The sequence below is a fragment of the Pteropus alecto genome, unplaced genomic scaffold (assembly GCF_000325575.1).
Source record: "Pteropus alecto unplaced genomic scaffold, ASM32557v1 scaffold76, whole genome shotgun sequence".
Classification (NCBI taxonomy): Eukaryota; Metazoa; Chordata; class Mammalia; order Chiroptera; family Pteropodidae; genus Pteropus; species Pteropus alecto.
Window position 1 is genome coordinate 18,645,689 of NW_006443138.1, and position 13,498 is coordinate 18,659,186.

The 13,498-nt window shown below is 30.0% G+C and overlaps 1 protein-coding gene across 1 annotated transcript in view; it reads left to right on the forward strand.

Moving 5' to 3' along the window:
- Positions 1-13,498, forward strand: part of LRRIQ1 (leucine rich repeats and IQ motif containing 1) — a 179,506-nt gene that overhangs the window by 109,364 nt on the left and 56,644 nt on the right. Inside the window, exons 21-23 of the mRNA XM_025041086.1 lie at positions 357-452; positions 721-803; positions 8,021-8,122. Of these exons, the coding sequence (XP_024896854.1) occupies positions 357-452; positions 721-803; positions 8,021-8,122 (281 nt within the window). The remainder of the gene's footprint in view (positions 1-356; positions 453-720; positions 804-8,020; positions 8,123-13,498) is intronic.

The following is a 13,498-nucleotide window of genomic DNA, read 5'->3' on the forward strand; positions in this document are numbered from 1 at the left end:
AGAAAAGGACATAAGATCTACTCATTCAAGTAACTACAAAACTTAAGTGTCAGTAAAATAATGTAATTAATTGTAAACAAGTAGACTTTTAAATACTGCTATATAGGTAAAGATAAGGCTTAGAATAAAAATTCCAGGGCTGCATTTCTTTCGACAAAAGGATTGAAATATGCTTCAAGTAATTGAAATGTAAACATTTTAAATTAATGGCAGACATTTATTGCTTTTCAAGATAAAGCTTTTCTGTAACTTAAATAGATTTTACTTTCAAGTTTGAGACAACATAAATAGCTCGCAGTTTAAAAAGTGCTGATATACTTGTATTGATTCAGTTGTGCAATTTTTTCTATTGCCAGATCAGAAAATAGAACTTTATCCCGGACACCTGAATCAAAGACCAGCAGAAAGAATTTGCTAAAATCTGAAAAAGAGGAAAAAATCTCAGAAGAATGGTATGTGGTCTACTTTACTCTAAAATATTTGCAGACTTTTTAAAATTAGGAGAATTTTAAATGTCCAAGGCAAATATTTTTCAAGACTTCAAGAATATATTTTTTAGCTTTTAAGAAACTATGAATCTGTTAAATTACAGATTCGTAAATAGGAATCCAAATTTGTTTTAATATGATATAATTCCGGTATGTATGTTTATATGGATGTGCATATATAAATGTGATCTGGATATTTGTTTTGCCTTTATTAAATTTAATCTTTTAATAGGGGCTTTAAGGATATTTCTACTGCTCAGCAAATGCTGAAGAGAGCACAGAATATGAAATCAAAGAAACTAAGGAAAAAATTAGGTATGTAATCAATGCTTTTTGAATAACTACGTTTGATATTGAAGATAAATTATTTTAAAATATTTTTATCAAATTATATTTAATAAGAACAGAAATGAAATGCACAGATATTAATGTCTAAAGTAATCATTCCAAAAAGAAATGAAGAAAACAGAGAAAATTATGTTATCACATTAAATGATTTGTCATACTCTTAAATGCTATTTTCACCTTTCCCCTATTTCTTATCTGCTTTCCTATTGATTATTCTATCGTGCACTGAAAATTGTGCTGTAATTTATTTCTAAACTGATTCATTTTGGCAAAAGTTGATTTTAAAGAGCACCTGCTTCATGTGCTTATTTCTTTGTGTGTTTCTAAATTGATCGTTTATGCAGTAAACTATATAAATTCATCAGTTCCATGAATATTAGCATCGAAGACTTTACAACTTGACACTTTGGAAAAGGAACACAATGATATGTATCCTTTCATGATTACGCAGAACTTCCAAATTTTCAAAGGCATCTTTTTTTCTATCCCACTTGCCAAGCTATTCTTCAAATCATTTGTCTTTCTATTTAATCATTTTGGTATAATTACTTAATATGTGGAGTAGGTAAAAGGTGTCAGGGCAAATAATAGGTTATTATGACTTTTTAATTATAACCACTTAAGTTTTTTGTGTATTGCATGTAACTGCATTTACTCATAACTTTATAAATATTTCCTCATGAACTCATAGGCTTTAAATATGTAACATAACTTTTTTAAACTGTTTTGAGTTTCTCTAGCTCATCAGTTTCTTTTATAAAAATCTTAATGTCAGTGAAATGTTTCCACAAAAGTACTTTTAGTCCTGAGAAGAGCAAAGACTCTATACTTATCCTCCAGTTCTAGCTTAGGTAAACATACAGAGAAGCATTCAGAAGGTAATTTTTATCTTTATTAATTTTTCTATTTATTTTTAATTAGCTCAATAGAATTCTAAGAAATATATACTGTATATATATTTAATTTTAAAAAACAAGTAGAACTAACCAAATTACTGTTGGTTTCTGAGGAATAACATATTTATTAGCACAGCATTCGATAAAATACTGATGATCCATTTTTGAATTCACAAATGTTCAACTTTCCTTTTTTGGTGTTATATTAGTGATATCTTAATTTTATCTTTTGAGATAACTAATATTTGTTGTTGTGTACTAAAAGTTTGTCAGGTATAAAGTATTAAAGTTTTAAGCATTTTTATGGAAAATATAAATATATCCTCTGTTTATCTGCTTGCTTTATGCCTCCCACACTCTTATTTCGTAAACTCCTGTTAAAGTTTGTGAACTAAATACTACAAGGTGGTTACCCAGAGAAATAGTAACCCAAACCCTTAACAATAGTGAGACTCTCAGTCCTAGGAAAATGGAATCTACAACAGTACATTTAATAAACTTTTGTATTGTTTAAATGTATATTTCTATTCATCTTCAGCAGTATTGACGAACGTTATTTAAATAGCTGTTTTGTGGGGTAGTTCAAATATCAAAAATGGCTAAGAACTGATTCAGCCAATGTTCAAAATATTATTATTATTTATGTTTAATATTTATATTATTTATTTTTTTTAGATATTTACAGTGTTTGCATAATCTCTGATAGAGCAGCTAAGAATAGGTTTATTTTGTTAGAATCAGTCTGGAAATATATGTCTTTCTTGCTAATTGTAACTTAGTGATTTTTTTTTAGGTTGAGTACATTTTTAATAAATGAGCATAGCAAATAATATGTTTTAGCAAAAGTTTCAATAAGGAGTATATGCTCATACATAAAAATCATTGCGTTAATGGCTAAAAAGTGGATATAACTATTATCAGGCAAAAATTAAACCTCTTTTTATCTGTCACAAGGGGGCATGATAGGGTAACAAATAAAAAATTACACCCAGATATCCAAGTTAACAACCATGTCTTAAATTTAACATCTTGACATGTAGTCATTAAGCATGACCTTTTATGTAAAAATCTAAAATGGCAATTGTATAATTTTTATGGGGATTCTTACTCTAATTACATGATGATAAACCCAATTGCATTCTTACTACTGTGTGAGGTTCTATATCTCTCTATTAAGCTTTTGTTTTGCTTTGTGTTTTATCAAAATACTGTTAGATTGATAAGATAAAGGCCATTTTTAAAATTTGAATTCTGAAATTTAAAACTTAATGATAACCTTTAAATTCTTCTCACTCGTTTTTCTACTCCCCCTTCACAATTCAGAATAGAAATATTCAAGGTAAGATTAAAGATGAAAAACATGAAAAAGAAAATAACTTGGATCTTCTCCAATTATGATGCTACCAGGTTGATGATGTAGCAATTATGTCATTTTGTATCTGTAAGGAAATTATTGAAGACTCTGTAACTTGGGTTTTCTTCTTATAGAATAAACCATTTTCTAGTACTTTTCCAGTTTTATAATTCAGTCTGTGATATGCTATTAACTTATTTGAATATGCCTAAAATACTGGCCATAATTTTAAAACTTTACTCACTAATGAATTAAAGTTGTAAGCATACTTAAATTCTGTTGAAACTAATGTTGGACAATTGGCCAACTTGAAATTTTCAAGCCACCAGAGGGCAACATTGTTCCTAAAATTGCTAGAGACAAATCCCATCTGTGGGAGTATGGAGGGTGGCAGATGAGGGCTTCAGAAAATAGAAACTTTTAATTAAATGGAACCAGTTATATCCTACAGTCTAACAAAGCAATAATCCTCAAGGAGGTGGGCATACATTCACGAAGTATGGAAACTTTGATTCATATTTCTTCCATGAAAAACTTTAGAACAAGTTGGTCAGTAGCAAACAATGATATTTCTTTTTTGTATCTTGTACATGTATTTATTAGCCAAGGGATAAATGAGTCTAAAATATTTGATTTATTATGAGAGTGAAAACAGAGCAAAAGGCATGGTGTCAGTTACTTTAGAAAGTTGCAGATAGAGGAAGAATCCCACTGAGAACGCTGATTAATGAAGATGAAAGGGGCTGTGCAAACATGTGGTGTGGGGAGCTATCATGAGAGACTCAGTATTGATGACTTCTACAGGGATAAATGAGCCCATCTGCTTTAAACGGAAGAAGCAGGAGGAGGAGGGAGCGGGGGAAATTGATTGGAAGCCACAGAAGAAAATATAAAATTGGGAGTGGTTATTATGATTGATTCAGTTTGGGTTTGAGTTCTGATTGTTGTTATTCCTAATAAGTTGTTGCTATTTCCCTTATGGTGGACATAAGCACAAAACAGTTATGACTGGTCTAGTTTTTGTTATTGCTAATTTGTCATGCACCAAAGTAATTTCAGAATGTAGTGATCTGCATTGGAAATTAATAGATACCCAGGGAAGTTTAGAGTTAATATACTACAGTAAAACACATCATGTGCAAGGTGAGAGTTACTGGTTTATTGAAAACACGAGGGTCAATAACCTAAAGGTAGTGAGTATAAGGTAGTAAGAATGAGATAACCCAGGTGAACAAGGAGAGTGAGTGACTGGTTTTGATGTGGAGCATTCCTCAGAGAGGATGAGTTCTGAATATAGGGATTTTGTGGAGAACAGATGGTAAGAGGCTTAAGGGCAAAGAATAGAAGGATGAAGATATAATGTGGTTTTCCAACATTTATCATATTTATGCATTTCAAATTTCATAATTAGAGAAAAGAATAGGATGAAGCAAACAAGGTTAATTGAGCTATAAATGTAGAGTCACAACTAGGGATAAGAATCATTTTGCAGCTGTTTGTAACACCTAGTACACTGTCGAATACATGTTAAGCATTCAGTATTTGTTGATTTTATTTCAATAAAGAAAATAGCATGAGACTCTGTTGGTAACATTTAATTATAGCCAAGAGTTAAGCTAGCTAGAAAATTAGAAAGGCTAACTTTCTAATGTGAATTAAAGCAGTTCAGGGGCTACAGCAAAGAAATCATGTTGCCAAATGATAAGGTAACTAAGGAATGTTACAGAGGAGAGATCAAAGACGAACGATATAGACAAAACTATGGTAAAATGAGTTTTTTGATGATTTCTTTTGTTAACTCAGTAATTTCAAGAAAGAATTTACAAAAATTTTGATCAAATATTACTTTGTTGTGCTCTCAACAAAGCAATAATAAAACCCATTTGAATAGTAAGATTGCGGAGGGCCTCTACTTGTTACCCAACTGAATTCCCAGAACCTAATACCATGCCTGTGGCAGATATTCGATAAATAAATGTTAACCAAATCAGTAATAAATTACATAAAAGTCACTAAATACATTTGACTGTGTGTATGTATATGATTATATATGTGTATTATAGTCATTTAGGCACATGTTTATATTTGGGAAGGCAAATTTAAATTAGTAAATAATATTCTTAATGAGATGATGAAATATAACTACTCATCCAAATGTAAGATAAAATTTATTTTACAGCACTGTTGTTTTGGGCACATATAGCGAATGGATAATAACCAGCTTTTCCTGTATGAAGTTAATGAGAGTAAAATAAACTAGTGAGCTAAGATTAGGATTACAGAAACTGAAAAGGGATTAATTATATTGGGAAGAAATAATTTTCAGGATATTCTAATGCCTAAATAAAACTATGTTACTTAAATGAGATGATGGATATAAAATGTTGAGTATAGAGCCACATGCGTAATAGAAACTCAGTTTACTTATGGGTTTCTTTAAATTTTTTTATAAAGATGTATTTAAAATCTATTCACCAGATACTGGGCAAGTCATACTGGGAGACACAAAGACTTGAGAAAACAGCAAGATATATGTGTTACTGATGATCTCAGAGGAGTTGTTTTAAATGTACAAACCTGATTTTACAATGTAAGAAAAAGATGTCACAAGCTGTATCCTTACAATATCCTTCTCTCCAGGCTTTCATACTTAGTTGTGTAGTTTTTGATGAGAATAGTATCTTATTCATGGTGGTATTTCCAGGTACTATCAAAATTAAGTTTGTTTTTTTTTTTCCCATCTAGAATTACTATGTTTCTTGCTTATCCTTATCTCTTTGCAATTTGAATTAATTTAAGTTTTAAATCAATTTAAGATGGTATAATCAGAGTGTTTTGAAATAAAAGGATATTGAAAATCTAGCATTTTTATGTGCTCTTGATGAATAAAATTATATTATTGAGTAAATTGAGCTAGACAACTCTTAAAAGTTTTATATGTATTAGCTTATTTAATCTTGATAATATATAAGTGCTATTGTTATCCATATTTCATATATTAAGAAATCAATCCATAGATTGTTATTTACCCAAGGAGTGCTAAAGAACTGATAAAAGATCCATAGCTTTTATCCCATGTGGTATATTGAATAAAACAAAATCGATTATGGATTCATCGGTCTATTTCCAATATATTTCACCATATTCTCTGAAGGCTTTAAACATTTTTCTAAGAATGTAAGTTGTAAATATTATTATTGTTTATGTTGTAACTGTATGTTTACCAGCTGCCATTAGTTGAGCACCTGAGCTTATGTAAGAACAAGTCTCGATACTTTATACACATTATCTCATTAAATCTCACTGTAATATTTCAAAGTCATTATTATTTCTATTGGACAGAGGAAGAGGCAGAAGGTGAAAGAAATTTGTCCAGAGTCATACAACTAGTATAAGTTGGAGCTTGGATCTAACCCACATCTGTTTAATTGTAATGTCTTTGCTCAGGAAATACATATTTAAATAGAAAGGTAAATCATGAGAATGTGAGGAAAAATTGTCAGATTATAATAAGGTATCATTACAGTATATAACCCCATGGTAATATATCCTCCCTGACTAAGTTCTTTTCGACATGTTAATACGTTTTTTGGAAATGACTTAGATGTTTTATTCTATTAAATATACATAAGGTTTTTATTATTCTTATTGATAACTCATATTAAATACATATAAAGGCACTCAACTCTTATTATACCTTAGGACACATATAATTATGAGAAGTGCCCAAATATTGACATTTATTTTCCCTAATCTTGAGAAATATATTCTGAAGCATGTAAATCATGCTTAGTAATGATAAATTATTACTAGTAGACTAATGGAAATCTTCATTTTGCTCATGCTTGAGAATAACCCTGTAAATACTATTCTGCTTTTCTAATTTACATTCTAAAAAATGCTATCTTAGCATTTAATTTAAATATGTATTTTGGACTTTATTGTATTTAAAATCTTATTTTTTCATTTTGCATATTCAATTCTATTACGCTAGATCTTAATCAGAGTCTTAAAGTCTCTTCTTGCAAGATGATGTATGATATTAAGAAAATGTATGCTGACCTAAATTGTGGTTTTATGGTAATCTACTTTATTATTTTTTTTTATTGAGGTATAATTAACATAAACCAGTTCATTAGTTTCGGGTGTAGAACTAAGTTAACTTACTTTAAATGCATAACTTTCCACTTTTTATTCTACTCTTTGTTACTTAACTGTTTTCTTTTCTCACAGTTCATCAATAAGCAAAAACATTTCATCTTAATTCAACTAGACTGGACATTCTAGAGAACCATTCATTACCAATAAAAGATTATAGAGCCTTGCATTTATAATCATACTATTTATTTTATAAAATTAATAGATTTAGAATTCTCTTGACTATAAAAATATATAGATTAGCACATCTTTGATTAATGACATAATCATTTTTATCTGTTCCTCATCCCATTAGGAGTGAGTTATTATCTTGCTTCCATCTTATCTATCCAAGTTTCTCAGAGTTTAGAGGAGAAAAAAGTAGGGTATATGGTTTTTCCTATACTAATAGCTTATACCTATTATTCATTCATGGAAATTTTACTTTATTTCAGCAGAAATATCAAGTATTTAATAAAGAAGCTAAAATGACAAATAGTGAAGCAACTCCCCGAATAAAATCATAATGTCATAACTGGAAAATTTAAATGTAGATATTTTCACATTATCAGTATGTCTACTTTTGTATTAAGTAGTGGCTATGTGTTTAATCAAATAATCAAGAATAATGAATAGTTCATTATCTTTTCATGTTATGCGTCTTTTAAAAATATCATCATCAATATCACAGTTTTATAGGGTGGTATCATTTTTTAATATTATAAAAAATATATATCTATTTCAGAGAAGTAGAGAGCCAGAACTGAACTTCTGTCTTATTTTGCTCTTTGGTCTAGATCCCACTGTGCGCCTAGCATTATTCAAAAGCAATGAAAATAAAGTTTCTGTTACAAAATTACCAAAGAAGACAAAACCCAGAAGAAATAGTTACTTTGAAGGTATGGTAAAAAAGATAGGTAAAAAAGGTAAGATAGGAAGGTAAAAAAGATAAAGATGGAAAATTGTATTTAAAACAAATTTTTTAAATTCTCAATAGTCCTAATGTACGTATATGAAAATTATATATAAAATATAATTAAACATAGAGATATGGCGATTAGAGCTAAAATACTAATTTAATGTGTTGATTCGTTAGCCAAGTAGTTTAGTATTTGTGTCAATGTTTATGATTCTTTGTATTTTTTTGCAAAAGTTTTATAATACTGTATCATTAGTGTTACTAACTTTATTTAAATTTTACACTGACTGATAATATTAGCCAATATCAATGGAGGTGATCGCACGTTGAAATGATATTCTAATATATTTACTGTACTGCTAATATATACAAAGTGCACTAAAATTCAAAATTAAATTCTAGAGTTTTAAAGAATTTACTGTATTTGAAGCTTGTTCAACAAACTTTTTGGATAGAGTACTGTCACATCTAAGTGGCTGATTATATTTCTGATTTTAGCATTCAGAAAAATTATGGACTTGCATATTATTAAACAGAAATACTTTAATGTAACAGAGTAGCAAACATGACTCAAAACAAGTTTGCCATTACTTTCTTTTTGATATTAAAATGATCATAATTTTACTTTTGGATTATAATTTCTAATAATAGAGTCAAATATATTTGAATGGAAGTGAACCATTTAGAATTTTTAGTGCTTTGTCTTTTACATTTTAAATAAATCTTAAAATTTATGTATCATCATAGCATCATTGAAAGTAGATATGTTTTGATTTACTTTTCTATTCAGTAATATCTCAAACTAAAGAAAAAAGTGTTGGCATTATCACTATGGCAAAATTAAGGATATTTTGTAACACATAGTCTCTTAAAAGAGTATAATTATTTACTTTATATCATTTAATATAATTTGATATTCATATTATTTATCCTAGACTAAGAGTATAATTATTTTCTAGCTGCCGTATTTAGACCTTTAACTCAATCAAGGCTGAGGGAACCTTCGACCACACCTATTTCCACCTGTACCTCGTACATATGCAGTGTGTCAGATATTAGTCAGTTCTTTCTATGATACACAATTACGTGCCTTGGGGCTTTACAGATTCAACATTGGTTTACTTGATTTATTTGTTTATTTTTAATATTTATATTTATTTAGTGTCAGGTACATGTCTTAGTTTATTCCGATCACCCATAATTTCTATTTGGCTTTCAATATCTGATCTTATCACTTATTTATTACCTTAAAGATCTTCCTACCAAATTTCCTTTTTTTTTTTTTTAAATGTTCAATTTGGAGGCCTGCCATTCTCTTCTATAACTATCACTGGTATAAGAAGAAGCATAGCTTAATGTAAATGTATACTCTAGAGTTAGTCTAAGTGTGAATCTTAATTCCACCATTTATTGGCTGCGTGACCTCGAGATGTTATTTAACTTCTCTGTTTAACATTATTTTTCACTTGTAAATTTGAATACTAATAGCACCTAGTTGTTTGAGATTACATGAGATACTACTTGCGAAATGCTTGCAACACACAGTATAAATACATACTAAGTGCTCAAAACTTATTATCATTAGCAACGATCAGTCATTTTCAAAGTATAGCTTTATGCTTTTTCTCTTGTTTGCAATTGGTAGTATTTATTCTATTTCTTGCTAAGTACTATGCAGAGTTTTACTTAAATTCTTTATTTAATCTTCTCAGAAACTCTAAAAAAATGTATTATAACTGTCAACATTTTACAGATAAGGAAACTGGTTTACAGAGTTTGATAAGTGACTTGTCCAAAGTTACACAGAGAGTAAGTGGCTAAAGGGAAATGGGTATAATTTCTTTATCAAAACAAAGCTAGCAAAAATCAAACAGAATGCAGAAATGAAGAGCAAAGGTTCTTAGGTAATCCTGAAATGTATACAAACTTAGAATCAAAATAAAGACTTTAAAAAGAAATAAAGACTAATTTTTAAATTAGATAAAACTCTAGGAGACTATATCCAACTTTTTATTTCTTTCTCATAGCTTTCATTAATATAAATTAAGAAACAGGTTAGTGCCAACATGGTGATAGATATCTGATCCGTGCCCAATAATTAGCTACTACTTCATTATAAATATTAATTATTATTATGATTACCTAACATAATTAAGTACAAAATCCATTAGACTTCAAGTAAAGAGTGACCACATTTTCAATCACCTATTTTAAGTTTCAGATAGATGAGAACCTTTCCACATAGCCAAAAGTTAACACCATATTTTGACTTCATTTATTCCTCTTTTTATTTATACATAAGTTAAATGACTTTCCTGCCTTAATATGCTAAAATTTATTAATTTACTGCTCCTAATGCCAAATTCAGACTCCTGGCTTTGGCCAAGGAAGGAAGCTAGACAAGCCAGGAAAATAACTGAATCTGGCCCAACAATCTTCTCAGAGAACCTTAGCTCTTCCATTCTCTAGGATAATTTTACTTGATTTGAAAGTCAAGTTTTCTTAATTCCTAGTTAGTGATATCATCACAGTTGTCATCACTAACATGCTTCTTATTTTTCCTCATAAAACTAAGCATTTACACCTACCATAGGTCCATATACATCATAGAAGTTCAAATATTTTTGTATTAAACTTTTGAGTACTAAAGGCATTAAAAGACCTTTAATTTCTTAATTTTTACATCAGAGGATTTCTAATCAAACCTCCTTCTTTTGTGGTATTTTTTCCTGTATAATTACAAGCATTTTCTTCTCCAGTTTTCTCCTATAGACCTGTAGGTCTGTTGAACCTTGCTACGTATGAAGTTCACACAGGTTAATACTGAATGTAAACTAAAATTAGAATGAGTATTGTATTCTCTTTTTTTTCTGGCTGTAATTTATGCAATTGCTTTTTTGTGATTTTTAGAAAAGGAGGCACCTGTGTTACTTTATACTGTAAAATTTTCTTAAATAAAATTTGGTGAATTTCACTAGTCTACCTCACATTTTGTTTATAATTCTAAATTGTCTTAAATTGTATCTACAGTGTGTTCTTTTCCTTCCATTTAATTTTGTGAATACATTAAAATTCTCTCACTCCCCCCCCCAAAAAAATACCAGCTTAGAGCAGAGAGTCACATTATATAAATTGTTTTGAAATAGATCTTGTACTTCTGCAGCTGTGTAGAGTACTTGCTAATAGTGCCAACGTAACTAGATATAAAGAGCTGGTAGAATAAATGCCACAGGGCATATGCAGACAACCAAAGAATACCTGAAGACATGCTCTTAAGAAGAGATGGCCATAAGCGTTTTTATTGAGCAAAACCCAATATTAGTCAAAATAGACATGGATATGTATACTTATAAAATATCTGTTCATTGATACCTCAGTTTCCAATAATCATTATACTTGGTATTACTATCTTCCCTCTAAATTTTAAGCTGCAAGTATCTCCTTAATATCCATGATCCTTAGCATAATGCCTAATGCATAATCAATGCTTAATAAATGTTTGTAATGAATAAATATGAATAAATGAATAAATTCTGTCTTTGAATATTCTGCTTCCTTTGAAAAATTGGACTCATTAACCTAAGCATTTCAGAAAATCTCTTCACTTGGCTATTTCTTGTTATTTCAGGTGTTAATCACTTAAGGAAATTTCTCTGATTTTAGCTTGGAACACCACTCACTGTGTTCCTACAGTATCCAGAATAAGCTTTTATCTATAATATAATATAATATACTGTAATGTGATATGATATAATTTAATAACTCTTTACTCTTGACTGTCATTTACCATTTGTATAAGTCAGTGTTCCCAGTGCTTTATCTACAAAAGCTAATGAAATTCTCACAATGAGCTTTTGATGTGAGAGACAAAACATTTTTCTTAGAAAAGAGAAAATCTGTATTAACAATAAATTAAAAAACAACTAGCAAAATTTTGTAGTCTAATTTTTGTATGAACTTCTTTATTTTTCATAAGTTTATTGGGGTAACATTGGTTAATACAATTATATAATTCTCAGGTGTACATTATAATTTGACATCTATATATTCTACTGTGTTTACCACCCAAAGTTCAGCTTCCTTCAGCTACCATACATTTGATACCCTTTACCCACTTCGCCTTACCCTTACTCCTATATTTGACCCCCTTTACCCTGTCTACCTCCCCACTCCTCCCCTACCCCACTAGTAACCACTACTCTATAGTCCTCTGGTAACCACTAGTCTATAGTCCATGTCCATGAGTCTCTCTTTGTTTATCCTGCTCATTTGTTGTTTTAGGTTTATATCCCTCATATAAGTGATATTATGTGATTTTCAACTTTTTCTGTCTGGCTTATTTCATTTAGCATGATTATCTAGAGGTCCAGCCATGTTGGTGCAAATGGCAGTATTTCATCTCTTCTTATGGCTGAGTGATATTCCATTGTATATATGTACCACAGCCTCTTTAGCCAATCATCTCTCATAGGATACTTCGGTTGCTTGCATGTCCTGGTCACTGTGAATAATGCTGCTATAAACATCAGTGTATAAATATCTTTTCAGATATGGGTTTTCAAGTCTTTGGAGTAAATACCCAATAGAGGAATTGCTGGATCATTCTTAGTTTTTTGAGGAACCTCCATACTGTTTTCCATAGTGGCTGTACCAATTTGCAGTCCCACCAGCAGTGTATGAGGGTTCCTTTTTCTCTGCATCCTCTTCAAAATTTGTTATTACTTATCCTGATTATAGCTATTCTAACAGGTGTGAGATGGTATCTCATTGTGGTTTTGATTTGCATTTCCCTAATAGCTAGCGATATTGAGCATCTTTTCATATATTTGTTGGCCATTTGTATGTACTCGACGGAGAAGTGTCTGTTCAAGTCCTCTGCTCATTTTTTGATTGGATCATTTGTTTTTTTATTGTTATTGAGTCATATGAGTTATTCGTATATTTTGGATATTAGGCCCTTATCTAAAGCGTTGCTTGCAAATGTATTTTCCCATTCAAATGGTTCTCTTTACCTTGTTGACAATTTCTTTTGCTGAGCAGAAGGTTTTTAGTTTGATGTAGTCCCATTCATTTATTTTAGCTTTTAATTCCCTTGCTTTTGAGGTCAAATTCATAAAATCCTCTTTAAGTCCAAGGTCCTTGAGTTTAGTTGCTATGTTTTCTTCTATGCATTTTATTGATTCTGGTCTTATATTCAGGTCCTTAATCCATTTTGAGTTAATTTTGGTTTGTGGTGATAGACAACAGTCTAATTTCATTCTTTTGCAGCTGGTCTTCCAATTTTCTCAGCACCGTTTATTGAAGAGACTTTCTTCTCTACATTGTATGTTTTTGGCTTTTTGTCGCAAATCATTTG